This window comes from Podarcis cretensis (assembly GCF_951804945.1).
Source record: "Podarcis cretensis genome assembly, chromosome: 8".
Lineage (NCBI taxonomy): Eukaryota > Metazoa > Chordata > Lepidosauria > Squamata > Lacertidae > Podarcis > Podarcis cretensis.
In genome coordinates, this window is record NC_137177.1 from 16693575 (window position 1) to 16707896 (window position 14322).

The 14322-nt window shown below is 45.6% G+C and overlaps 1 protein-coding gene across 2 annotated transcripts; it reads right to left on the reverse strand.

Moving 5' to 3' along the window:
- Nucleotides 1–5682: 5682 nt before the first annotated feature.
- On the reverse strand, nt 5683–14092 carry LOC307223339 (phospholipase A2 inhibitor and Ly6/PLAUR domain-containing protein-like). Of its 2 annotated transcripts, XM_079989287.1 has the most exons (6): nt 13797–14092; nt 11359–11472; nt 9811–9927; nt 8397–8543; nt 7438–7581; nt 5683–6181 (listed from the first exon to the last, which is right to left on the reverse strand). In XM_079989287.1, exons 2-6 carry the CDS (start codon nt 11417–11419, stop codon nt 5970–5972), a joined length of 681 nt encoding a protein of 226 aa, XP_079845413.1. In that variant the 5' UTR covers nt 11420–11472; nt 13797–14092; the 3' UTR covers nt 5683–5969. The 2 variants fall into 2 exon arrangements, with proteins under 2 accessions (XP_079845413.1, XP_079845414.1); XM_079989288.1 differs by lacking the exon at nt 9811–9927.
- Between the last annotated feature and the right edge of the window lie 230 nt (nt 14093–14322).

Below are 14322 nucleotides of genomic sequence, written 5' to 3' on the forward strand. Positions count from 1 at the left end.
CAACTTGCGGAGATGCCCCATCCTGCTCCTGACTTTGGTCAGTGAGCTGATCGTCATCAGCAGACTCAGCCCCTGGCTCTCCTTCCTCCTCATCAGAACCTTCCTGCTCTGAATCAGAAAGACATTCTGAAAGAATATCGCATCTGGCAGGGGTCTTTGACCTTTCCTCCTGCTTACAGAACTCAGCGTGTTTACTGATCAGCAGCTTACTCTGATCACCTGACGGATACGCAAACCTCCATGCACGAGCCGTTGGCTCATACCCACAGAAGATCATTTTCTGGAACTTGGGTTCACCTGGCCCTCGCAAAGCTTCAGGCACTGGCAGCGAGGCCGTTGATCCGAACTCACGGAGGAAGTGAACCTGTGGCTTCCTCCCGTGAAGCATGAAAAACGGTGTGTCTCCTACCACTGAATTGTAGGACCTATTCCAGGTGAAGCTCACATATTTAACTGCCTCCATCCAAAACTTTGGAGGTAACCCAGAATCTGACAGCATCACCTGTGCAGCCTTAACCAGAGCCTCACTTCTGAGCTCTGCCACCCCCCTCTGTTGAGGAGAAGTCACTGTGTGACTTATCCCTTTCTTGTGAAAGAACTTCTGCAAAGCAGACCCAGTAAACTGTGAACCTCTGTCACTAGCAATTTCCCTGACCTTCGTGGAGAACATTAGTTCCACCTCTTCAATCCAACGACTAATCAGCTGTGCTGCATCTTCCTTGGATTTGAGACCATGTGTCCAGGTGTTCTGCGAAAAATCATCCTGCAGTGTCAGCAGAAACCTGGCCCCTCCCAAACTTGGTTCCTTCATGGGACCCAACAGATCTATGTGCACAAGATCAAAAGGTTTTGTGGTTACCCTCTCCACCCTGGGGTAACTGCACCCTCTTACCTTTGCCTGTCTGCAAGCCTGACAATCTAGGACTCTTGCACATTCTTCAATTCTACAGCCTTTGGAAACCTCAGGTAGCACCTGTAGTTCTTCAAGACAAGCATGCGCTGTCTTCCTATGCCACACACAAGAACATGAAACATGAGTGGGAACTGTAGCACGCAGGGCTTGTGCTTTCTCAACCTTCCCCTCACCCTCCAGGGACGTTTTAAGAATGAAGAGATCATTCTGCCCCTTTGCAACTCTGACCAGTTGCTTCCCTCCTTTGGAGATTGTACAAACATCGTGTTCAAAGCAAACCTTAAACCCCTTATTCAACAAATAAGGCACAGATAAAATACAGTGTTGCACTCCCGGCACAATGCAAACTTCCATCTGCTCCTGCAAAACAGAAAACAACACACTTACAATTTTATTCACATTTTTCTTTGTCCCATTTGCAAACTGAACAGTTTTTCCAGCCGGAATTGCCTTGCAATTCCACATCTCGACTGCAGGGGTCTCTGGGATCAGGTGGCAGTTAGCTCCTGAGTCGATTAAAAAACGAAAATCAGTGTGTCTCTCAGAGCTGTCTTCAAACAAAGCCATACTGGCAACAAACGTCCCGCTGCCCCCTGTCTTTGGGCTTTTGCAGCAGTTCTGTCTGGTTGTCTTGGCAACCAACTCCCCCTTGCTCAGGACCTTGGCAGCTTCCGTAGAAGTAGCCTCCTCCGTTGCCATGGAGACCGGCCTGGCCTCTGCGTTCCCACGCGACTCTTTAGGCCTTATCTTCACTTTGTCCAGGTGGCCGACCTTGAAGCGCCTAGCTCTACGCCGCTTCCCAGACTTTGGCTGACGACGACAATCCCCAGTGGAAAAACACTGCCCAGGGCTCCTTTCAGCTGGCCTGGCCCCCCTTCTTCCGGAAGAGCCCTCTGTGCCAGCCCTGCCCTCGCTGAAACTGCGTTCCACTTCAGCACTCACAGTGGAAAACTTTTGAAACTTGCCTTTGGATTTCTCAGCCCCCCCGACTTGCACCTCAGGGACTGGGGCTACAGCCATCTCCAGGCTCTGCATGACTCCTCCAGGGCTCTTGCCTCCTGCTGCAGTTTCACACAAACTTCTCAGCACCTCCCAGGCAGCCCTTGCTGACTTTACGCCCTCCAAACTGGGCAAAAGCGATGCATGTACACATGCCTTTAGCATAGCAAGCTCTCTTTGCATTCTCTGCTGGCCTTCTTCAGGCAACGCAGCCTCAAAGCCTGTAATGTCTGTCCCTTCAGGACCTGGATTCAGGGGACATGGTTCTCTCTGGCTTACATGCCAAAGCCCAGTAACCAGAAACCAACCCCTTACTCTTCTGGACCAGGTTGCCCAACTTCTTAAAGTGAGCTTCTCAAGCGGAACGTCCTCAAAGACCTGGCTGTCTGCCATTCTCTCCTCTTTCCCGGGGCCCAGCTGTACTCACGTTTCACCAGTCAGCCCTCCGGCACCCGATTCCTCAGCTGCTTTTCCAGCTCTCTGCCTCAGCAACTCTTGCCTCTCTGCATCAGGCAAAACACAGAACGCAGACCTCCACTCTGCTTCAGCAGCGTCTTCCAGCTATTGCCAAGCTGACTTCAAGACTTCAAAGCTCACCGGCAGACTCTTAGCAACAGTTTTATTAGCGGTAATTAGGTCCCCCATAACCTGTGAAGATCTGATAAGATCTTAATTGCACTGGCCATCTAATTGCTTTATGGCCCCAATTAGCCCCAGTGGTCCGGCACGCTCCCAGCCAAGCTGCGCAGACCTTTTTCTTCTCCGGTTTCGTCTAGCAGAGTAAAAAACACAGCGGATCAAAACTGTCGCAGTCTGCTTCAGATCCAGACAAACACACGACGCACCTGTGTGTGTCCAAATTTCATCAGTTCTTTATTGCAGCAAATATTTACAGCTCAGCATTTCCCAAATTCTCCTGGACTGCTAGCATTCATGGCTTCCGTCCGTCTCTCTCAGAGACACAGAGAGAACAACAAGTAGAGCTCCTCCCTCCTTCTTCCGAAACGTCAGAGAATGGGAGGCACACTCAGAACAAAAATTAACCCAGTAAGTTCTGAAACCCAACAGACCCCACTTACTCAGAATAGGCCATCAAATAAAGCTGAATGTTGGCAGATGCAAGGCAGACAAAATAAAGTCCTTCTTCTCATGGCACGTATTTAAACTATAGAATTTGCTCCCACAAGATGTAGCACCAACTTAGAGGACTTTGGAAGGATCAGATGAATTCATGGGTGTAATGGTTCTAGGGGTTGCTCGTGCGTAAGTCGTCGCCACACCTGGCTGAGTTACCTGGGTGAACCCTATTCTGTCCGGACAGCCACTCACCCGTGGCTGTCTCAGTCGCTGGCAGAATCTGTCAGTGGGCGTTTCTTGAACTTCTTCCAGCAAAGAAGCTCTTTGACGCCTAGTCTCCGCCTACTTTCCCTGCGTGGAAGCCTTCTGCGCAGGGAGGGTGTGGGCAGCGGAGGACCCGTGCTCTCCCCACTGGTCTCCGGCGAGGAGTCATGAAGCCACCTCGCCGATTCCCCCATCTGCCCCCCTTCTCCACTGGTGCTACACTGATTTCCCTCCCCAATAGATGGGCTGCTTCTCTCCCGCCTGGGACACTCTCCGTAATCCCTCTGGAGCCCTCCCTCTCCCTCTGGCTCCGATGGCAGTTCCCTGACAATTGGCAATAAGGCTCTCAGTGGCTTCAAGTCACAATGGCTGTGCACACTGCCAGAACGGTATGCCTCTGAATACCAGTTGCTGAAAAGGAGCGAAGAGTGCTGTTGCACTCAGGCTGTCCTTGCAAGCTTTCCACAGGAATCTGGTTGGCCACGGTGAGAGCAGGAGTCTAGACAAAATGAGCCTTTTGCCTGATCCAAGCAGGCTCATCTTACATTCTTATAACAATCTGCTTAACATGCTAACTCTAAAACCTGGCACAAACAAATGCTAACTGGGGGGAAAACAAGAAAGATGTGGGTGGCATGATGAAAATACAATAATGAATGCAGGCTACAGTGGTACCTCGGGTTACAGATGCTTCAGGTTACGGATGCTTCAGGTTACAGACTCTGCTAACCCAGAAATAATACCTTGGGTTAAGAACTTTGCTTCAGGATGGGAACAGAAATCGTGCAGCAGCAGCGGGAGGTTCCATTAGCTAAAGTGGTACCTTAGGTTAAGAACAGTTTCAGGTTAAGAATGGACCTCCAGAATGAATTAAGTTCTTAACCTGAGGTCCCACTGTATTGCTTTTTGATCATCAGAAATGGATCGGAAAGGGTGGGGTGGAGGGTTTCGAACTAGTCCAGCATTCTTCTAAATATGCTGCTCCCAAGAGACAGATTTTGAAAAGGAGCAATGAATGAACCCACCAAACCAACTATTTCCATGAACACAGAATCATAGAGTTGAAGACCTGGAAGGGACCACGAGGGTCATCTAGTCCAACCCCTGCAATGCAGGAATCTTTTGCCCAACATGGGGCACAAACCTACGACACTGAGATTAAGAGTCTCAGGATCTACCGACTGCGCTGTTTCCCCAAAGCACAGTGACTGGAGAACCTTGATAAAATAATTCTTTCTCATTGAAAGCTAGACCTGTCTATCAAAATGCTTTATCTCCACCTCTCTCTCTTCACTCAAGTTGCATCGGGGCATTTCTCTTATAGTCAGCTTCCATTCGATTTTAATAACCACTGCAACAAAAAATTCTGGGACTTCTTTTGAGTAGTGTAGCATGAAGCTTTGCGGGGGGTGGTTAATCACTGCAACTCAAAGGACTTTGCTGACATTGTGATTTTATTTGATCAAGTAATACACACACACACCACCATTCAGTTGTTCTGCCTGGCCTTCGGCTTGGAATCAATTTGATTCCCTTTCTTTTTTCCTTTCCCCTCCTGTGTTGGAACTCTTATTTGGGGACTTCCCTGACTTTTTTCTGGCCCATGTAGGACCAGTCTGGAAAGTTAGCCTTGGTGAAGACTTGATGTTTTCATCCCCAAAAAAGTTTTTGATTTGAGTTTCCATTGAAATGAGGCTATATTTTAATGTTTTAATGTTGTATGTTAATCTTGTTTTTAAGTTGTATTTCAATCAATTTGTTTTTATATTGGGTGTTAGCTGACCTCAGCCCGGTCTTGGCTGGGGAGGGCGGGGTATAAATTATTATTATTATCATTATCATTATTATCATTATTATTATTATTTCACACAGAGCCAATGCACGCCTATGGAATCCAGCTTGTAATTTCCCTAGCTCCACTTGGAGCTGTCTATGGTCCTGCTTTTTGTCTTAGCTCCTACACCATTTGTCAGAGCTTTCCTCTGGAACCTAAGGACATAAAAAGAGCCTGCTGGATCATGCCAATGCCTCACCTAATCCAGCATCCTGTTCTCACAGTGGCCAACCGATGCCTGTGTGAAACCCACAAGCAGGATTCGAACACAAGACAACTCTCCCCTCCTGTGGTTTTTCCAGCAACTGGTATTCAGAAGTATTGCTGCCTCTTACCATGAAGGAAGAGCAAAGCCACCATGGCTAGTAGCCATCAATAGCCTTCTCCTCCATTAATTTGTTTAATCCTCTTTTAAAGTCATTGTTTTTTTCCCTGTGGAAGTGAGTTCCATAGCTTAACGATCTGCTGCGTGAAGCAGTGCTTGGCCTAAAACCTGATCTAAAACAGGATAAGCAATCCTGGCTGCACCCAGCGTACCCACCCAGTCTGTTAGCCCATAATAGACAGCACTCATCATCATCATCCAAAAGCAGGATTTCAGTGCCAATACTCTTCAGCTACAGCTGATGTATTTTATTTGTCACCTACCAGTATTATCAGCTGGTCGCTGCTTGATGACATCACTTGAGTGCCACCATGCTCTGCTACTGCTGGAGGTCATGGCGGAACATAAAAAAATAGACACTAGTGTATCTTGGGCAATTTGAGCTCTTCATTCACTGCAAAGCCCAAGGCCTATAAAGGGCCACTAAGGGCCACAAAGCAAGTAAGCAAGGAGGAAGGGCTCAGGCAGGATCTCTTGGTCTTTGTGCCAGAAGAAAATCAAGGAAGGATCTTCACATGAAGAAGGCAAGCAAGAACTGGGAGAGAAAGTGCAAACAACTCTGGAGTGTAGTCAGCCTTTCCAGAGATGGTCTTCATGGGAAGGCAAGTACCTTCTCCATGTACATGAACCCCAGCAAAAAATACCATCCCTTTTTTAAAATCATCACAGACAACCTTGTTTACACAGCCCTTGATAGCCATTGGTGGACCTGCAGAGGGAACAGAAGGAAAGGACAGTCAGCATTTAGGCTAGAAATTGAATCCATCTTAACTGGTTTCCAGATTTTGCAGTTCCATATTTCTGAAATGGTGGCTAGGGAAACCCAGCCAGGTGGGCAAGGTATAAATAGTTGTTGTTGTTGTTGTTTCCAAGGCAACTTGGAGAAAAAGGGAGGAATCAGGGTGGATTCGGGAGTTTCAGAATTTTTCTGAGAGGGAAACTTAACTGCTAATTTTTATATGGAAGCTTCTAATTTTCCCCCTTCATTCTTTGGAAGTTATGAAATCATAGTGCACGCATAAAAGGATGACATGGTGTGATGACTGTATTTCAACATCGCACCATTTTGCAAATTAGACTTTTTTAAAAATTAAAAAGACTGGGGGAAATGGAACAAGATTCTCTTGGGTCAATTATCTCATGAAAAGCAAAATTCTATACAGTAAGTCTACCCTAATTCATATTCTAGAAAAATGAATCCCAGTGGGAGACATATGTTAACAGATTTTTCCCATGCTGTCATAGGAAGTCAGGTTTTCCCAGAATGAAAAAAAATCCTTTTGTTGTTGTCTCTCCTCCTCAACCTCATCATCATCTTGCTATCCATCCTTCCTCCTCTGCCTCAGCTTTGAGCCTCCTTTCCTCCTCCAATCCTTGCCATTGCCTCCTCCTAACTGTCATCATGGTGTCATTCACAGGGTTAGTGCCATCTGTCTGCGGTCATGTGAATTACACCTTGACAACAGTCTTATACAAATATATATATTCAAGAAAGTGTGTGTGTGTGTGTGTGTGTGTGTGTGTGTGTGTGTGTGTGTACTTTACATAGTTAGATTAGAGTAAGCCATACTCAGAGTAAATCCACTGAAAACCAGTATGCATGTTTGTGTATGTGTTCCAATGAAGTTGGATGATGAGAAGTTCAGGGCAGCATAAGGGAGTACTTTGTCATACAGTCCCTAAACTGAACTATAAAGCTGAACAAGATATGCTGATGGTTGCTAACTTGGAGAGCTTTAAAAGGGGGTTTGGACAGGAGGATGTGGCTGTCAATGGCTGCTAGTCATGATATCTCTAATAACTTCTGTAACTGAATATCAGCTACTGCGGAGCACAAGTGGGACAGAGCTATTGTACTCATGCACCCCTTGTAGGCTTCCTGTAGGCATCTGGTTCACCTCTGTGAATTCTGGAATGGCTGGGTCTCCGGTCCAATCCAGCAGAGCCATTTATGTGGTTACTTACCTGTCCTTGCAGTCCCAGACATGTCAAGGCAATAGTCCTGGTCTCCAGTACATTTGGCAATCACTTCTTCGTTGCATGTATAATTCTCCAGACCAAAGCAGGCTGGGCACGTTATTCCATTGAATGTAGTGCTTATGGGTGGGACTGGGAGAAAGAAAAGACAGTCCAGATTTGGGAGGAAGGAAGAAGAGAGCTCTAAACACAAGGGTGGAAATCACAAATCCACCTTCTCCCATAGAGCTCAGTGGCTAGTAAGTGCAAGCCAGGTTTTCTCTAAGTCCACTAAGTTGTTACAATACAACAGCCTTTGGTTGCTTTGCCTTGATATTCTCGTAGTACTGGAGAATTCAGTCGGGAAAATGCTAATGTACCTATCGGAGCACTTTGATATGCAAAACTTGTACTTTTACAATTGCCATATAATATCTATTTGCATTTGGGAAGAATGGTATCTTCCGTGCGGCAACACCTGCACTTTGGAAATCCCTGCCTTTGGGCATTCAGGAAGAGGCCCTCGATATTTTGCTCTTGATGCCTGCTCAAAACTTTCCTGCATTTGGAAAGTCTATCCAGACACCTGATTCATAGAATCATAGAACTATAGAGCTGGAAGGTGCCCCGAGGATCATCTAGTCCAACCCCCTGCAATGCCAGTCATTTTAGACAATATTGAGTTGGGTGGGCAATATTTTAGACAGTTGAGTATGGTCAGACTCAGCAGAAGACACCTTCCTATGGTCCTATGATTCAGTGACCAGCTCTTCAACAGTGCTCTCTGGGCCTTGTTAAAACAAACACACACAAGTAAGGAAGTGGCTCGGTGATAGAACCGACATCCATTTTGCAAATCACTCTTCCCCAGCCCAAGTAGGAAGCTGGTGTTTTTTTTTAAAAAAATGACACCATAGAATGTGGAATGATAGAATGGGCAAAGACAAAGGGATACATCAGCGACTTACCATCAGGAAAGTAATGATTGCACTCATCCTCGTTGCAGCAGAAAAGCCTGCTTGATACAATTCCTGACTTGCCAACATTAAATGTGGAAGGGCCTTTGTAGATGCAGTCGCTGGGGAGGAAGCAAAACTTGTGAATAGTCCTTGGTCCTGTTGGGATCAAGGAAGATAAAGTTTTAATCAGAAGAGAGGTCCCTGGCGTAAATGATTAGCCCTGTAATCCAAATTATACTGACCTGGAGAGAAGATGTATGCGACATTTTGGAATATACCTTCAAAGCCATGGCTTCCACCATAGAATTCTGGGAACTGTAGTTTGTTTAAGGGTGCTGGGAATTGTTAAGAGACCCCTATCCCTACCACAGAACTACATGTCCCAGCATGTCCTGGGAAGAGAGATTGATTGTTAAACCACTCTGAGAATTGCAGCTCTGTGAGAGGAATGTAAGTCCACAAACTGTTGAGATTAAGGCAACAATGGCTGCAACAAGTAACTTGATCCAGTTGGGGGTGGCAGACAGAAAGGCAGTCTGGTCTTCCTCCTCCCTGATTCATTCTCTTTTAGTAACTGCTTTCTGGTAAAAGAGATCCCTTCCTTCAGGTCTTTACTTCCTTCCTACCCTTCTCCAAGTTCATTCATTGTGAGTTTCCATGTGCTGGTGTTAACTTCTTGGCTCCATCTTGGCAACAGGTAAAATCTTAACTCAATGTCTTTGGTTGCTACGAGTAATAAGCCTTATGTTTTCTTTATCTGTTCAACCAGCAGTCTTACCAGCCTATTTCTTTCTGCATACTGCTGTAATATATTTACCAAACTCCAACATAAGCACCCCCTCAGCACCCTCAATCAGCAAGAGTTCCCAGGATTCTTTGAGAGAAACCAGGACAATTGAAAGTGGTATCATGGTGCTTTTAATGTATGGTGTGGACGTTGACCCAAGTCCCATTCACCCCATACATGTAAAGAACTATGAAAAAACTCTGAAGAGTCAAAGAATTCTGGGAGCTGTAGTATGTTAAGGCTGAGAGCTGTCGGGAGACAAACACACCCTTCCCCTTCACAGAGCTACAATTCCCAAAGTTACCTATGAAGAAGGTTTGACTGTTAAACCACTCTGGAAATTGTAGCTTTGTGAAGGGAATAGGAGACTCCTAACAACACTCTCAGCCCCTTTGACAAACTCAAAGCTCCCAGAATTCTTGGAGGAAAACTGACAGTTTAAAGTGGTTATCATAGCATGTATGGTGTTCATGTGGCCTCGGTAAACTCAATATAGTTGACTTCTGAGTAAATCTGCTTGGGCCTGGTCAGTAAGACCACCCAGTCCATGGAAAAGAAAACTATAGCCTTGCCTCATTCCTGCCATCCACCCTATTTGCTGTGACCGGTGGGTGTGTGACATCTTATGAAACTCACCTGTTGTGTTCACGGTTTGTGCTGTGCCACATTTGTTGAGCCCACCAGGGCAAATGATCTTACTGCCACTACAACTCTCCCCAGAAGCTGAACATGACTCACATGGCAGACATCCCCCTAAAGCAGGAGCAAGTAAAAGCAGACAAACGGCATATTCACTGTGGCCAGGACCCCTGGAGGGCATCTTTTAACCCTAAGAGCCAACACAATACTCATTGGATGGGTGGGTGGTAGAGGACTCCAACTCCCAACATTCCTGACTATTCCTTGTGCTTACTGAGACTGATGGGAGCTGGAGTCTAAAAAACACCAGGAGAGTCCTGGGCTCCCCATCCTTGCTGTAAGTAAGCCTTTCTCAAACTTGGGTCCCCATATGTTGTTGGACAACAATTCCCATCATCCCTAGCTCCCAGGACCAGTGGTCAGGAATGATGGGAGTTGTAATCCAACAAGATCTGGGGAACCAAGTTTGAGAAAGGCTGCTGTAAGTGAAAACCCAAGTAAGAGCTGGAAGAAAGGCATTCCATTCTCACAATTGTCTACCTGATACAAGCACAAGTCACCAACCTACCAATTGTAGTTTTAGGCTACAATTCCCATCTGCCCTAGCCAGCACCTTTTGTATCATGTTGGACAGGGATGGAGAACTGGATCTTGCCAGTGGGCCAGATCCTTACCTTCCCCACTGCCCATGAAACAATTTTGACAGGCGGTGAGGCTGCCTACCTGTCAGTCATCTGCCATCATTATGTTGTCGTGCAACACCGTCAAAGGAAATCGCTCTTCAGCAGCCCTCTTTGCTGCATCTTTACCTACCCTACAGCTGATGAGCTATATGGGGCAGGTGAAGATGACCTCATAGGCCAATGGAGAGTCCTGCTAAACCTAATTAGAAAGTCCATGTGCTGCTGGTTACCCACCATTGGTTTAGGAGTTGTATATATTTCTTTTGACTTATTTAATCAAGAACATATAATTCAATTACATAGTAATCTAAAGAAATAAAAAAGAAAACGATGCAGCTAATGCAAATGAATGAAAATCAGACACACAGATAATTTTAAAAAGGCTAGTTGAGGTAATTTCGTTCACAATTCCTGCGATAAGTAACAATAATTATTGACGTTGGGTGGGGGGTAGGATCATTTTTTTATTTTTTTTATTTATAAAAATGAGGAAGGACCTTGTTCTTGAGGTTTTAGGATATTCTCATTTGAAGCAGAAAATTGCTTTTAAAAAAAATCAAAGAAAAAGTCAAATATAGCCATCATGGCTAAGTAGCCGTCAGTAGCCTTGCCTTCAGATTTGGAACACATTTTGTTTAGCACAAGGAAGCTTTCAGAATGTTAATATGCATTAATCTGAATCCCTGAATGATGCATGATTTAGAGATAGCTCTGTTGTTACAGCATGAGACTCATGATCTCAGGGTCATGGTTTTGAGCCCCACCTTGGGCAAAAGATCACTGCATTTCAGAGAGCTAGACTGGTCCCTTCCAATGCTACAATTCTATGATTCTAATAACACCAGCTCCCACCTGCTCTTACCTTTCCTTGTCAGGAATAGTACCATTCCTGCATGAAACCAGCAGAGGACAAAAACATGCATCAGAGAAGCCCAGTTCCCTAGGTGAGTCTCTGGGAGCTTGTGGGATCACAGCGCTGCAAGAGAGGTCAGGCATGGCTCACCTTTCAAGGAGTAAAGGCAAGGTACACAGAGATGCATGCCAGTGATAAATCACTTTGGCTGCCTCTGCGATTTAGTGGGGAGGGAGTACATATGGAGAAACGGAAGCCATGGACTCAAAATTCAGTCTGACTTACTTTGACCTAGAGCTGGGCTGATATTGCAGCCAGGTTCTCAGATTGTGTGGTTGTTGCCACCCTTTCAACAAATATTCCACTTCTGTCAATGATTAAAGGAGGTACATGTACTTGAAATTACCAGCACCTGATGACTACAGCCCACCACAGTGGACCACCCCTCCACTGGTGCTTTAAATTATGCCATAATGAATTGGTTAGTCTTTTTAACCAATGAACAGCCATGTCATGCTAAATTCCATTCATGCCAGTCATTGTGGTGTGGCACAATGATAGCCCTCATTTGAGAACAACACTACTTCTCCATGCTTCTGTTTACCCATTAAAACAGTTGGGAAGAATCATATAGCTGTATACCGCCTCAAATTTCATAAATTTACTCCCACCATTTCTGGGTTGATAGGATTGCAAATGGATATTTTTTCTGAAAGCAATTAACATGGAACTGAGCAGTAAGCATCCACTACATTCTTTTGTTGTTTCTGATGCAAATGCCACACACAATACACATTTACTGGCATTGCCTCCTCATTTCATCCCCTCCAACCTCTTTGCCTCCCCATCTTTTCCTTCAAGAAGTGTGCTGTGCAGTGCCAGATTTACATATAAGCTAAACATGCTATAGCTTACGACCCCCACTCTCTTGGAGCCCCTCCAAAAAATTAAAGGGGGAAAAAACTCTAGATGTATTATTCACTATTGTATTTCATTATTAATATATTTCTTCTTAATTGTATTTCAGTTCAACAATTACTTTGATAAAATACATATTTTGTTATGTGCAAATGGCTTTATAAATTACCATATAGCATATATTCAACACACAAAAAACAGTGACAATTTGTTATTGACAAAAGAAGGGAACACAGTGGATGTAGCCTACCTTGATTTCAGCAAGGCATTTGACAAGGTGCCCCATGATATTCTTGTAAAGAAGCTGGTAAAATGCGGTCTTGACTATGCTACCACTCAGTGGATTTGTAACTGGCTGACTGACCGAACCCAAAGGGTGCTCATCAATGGTTCCTCTTCATCCTGGAGAAGAGTGACTAGTGGGGTGCCACAGGGTTCTGTCTTGGGCCCCGTCTTATTCAACATCTTTATCAACGACTTGGATGATGGACTCAAGGGCATCCTGATCAAATTTGCAGATGACACCAAACTGGGAGGGGTGGCTAACACCCCAGATCACACTTCAAAACGACCTTGACAGATTAGAGAACTGGGCCAAAACAAACAAGATGAATTTTAATAGGGAGAAATGTAAAGTATTGCACTTGGGCAAAAAAAATGAGAGGCACAAATACAAGATGGGTGACACCTGGCTTGAGAGCAGTACATGTGAAAAGGATCTAGGAGTCTTGGTTGACTACAAACTTGACATGAGCCAACAGTGTGACGCGGCAGCTAAAAAGCCAATGAAATTCTGGGCTGCATCAATAGGAGTATTGCATCTAGATCAAGGGAAGTAATAGTGCCACTGTATTCTGCTCTGGTCAGACCTCACCTGGAGTACTGTGTCCAGTTCTGGGCACCACAGTTCAAGAAGGACACTGACAAACTGGAACGTGTCCAGAGGAGGGCAACCAAAATGGTCCAAGGCCTGGAAACGATGCCTTATGAGGAACGGCTAAGGGAGCTGGGCATGTTTAGCCTGGAGAAGAGGAGGTTAAGGGGTGATATGATAGCCATGTTCAAATATATAAAAGGATGTCACATAGAGGAGGGAGAAAGGTTGTTTTCTGCTGCTCCAGAGAAGCGGACACGGAGCAATGGTTCCAAACTACAAGAAAAAAGATTCCACCTAAACATTAGGAAGAACTTCCTGACAGTAAGAGCTGTTCGACAGTGGAATTTGCTGCCAAGGTGTGTGGTGGAGTCTCCTTCTTTGGAGGTCTTTAAGCAGAGGCTTGACAACCATATGTCAGGAGTGCTCTGATGGTGTTTCCTGCTTGGCAGGGGGTTGGACTCAATGGCCCTTGTGGTCTCTTCCAACTCTATGATTCTATGATTCTATGACAGCTGGACATATAAAGCGCCCCATTACCTTCAGTAGTTTCGGGCCTCATCAAACCTAAATCTGGTCCTGGTGCTGTGTTCAGCCTTGAGTCCTGTTAGGGGAAAAGGTGGGGTATAAATAAATAAAGAAGGTTTATTTTTACCATGTCCAAAGTGCCCGGATATTTAGCTCCTCCTTTCTCCATTGCTGGGCATGGGAAGGACTGTGTATGCAAGCGTCATTCAAATGAGCACTAAGGAAGCTGACAGAAGGACGAGCCCCTCTACAAATCTCAAGCGAGATAAGCAGGCACACACAGCCCTGAAAAGTGGTGGCAGCCGAGGGGGCTGAGCTTGGCCAAATAGCACATGGGGCCAGTGGCAGCGGAAGTCCTCAGCAGGTGTGCTTTAGCATCCACATGCCAGTAGTGGCTGTCACTCCTAAGCACTCCTAAGCTTCTGTTGAAAAAAGCTGATGAGCATGAACTCCTATTCTGATGTGATGCCCTCTATTGTGATGCCTCTCTCTGGTGAGCCAGTCGGCTGGGTGTTTGGAGATGCATTAGGCGCAAGCTGGCTTTGGTTTCGGGGCCTTGGGCATGATGCCTGCAGTTGCCCCCCTTTCTTAGACTGACTTCTCCCGCTTGCTGTTGTTCCTGCTGCTGTTGCCCTCCTCCTGACAGCCGAAAC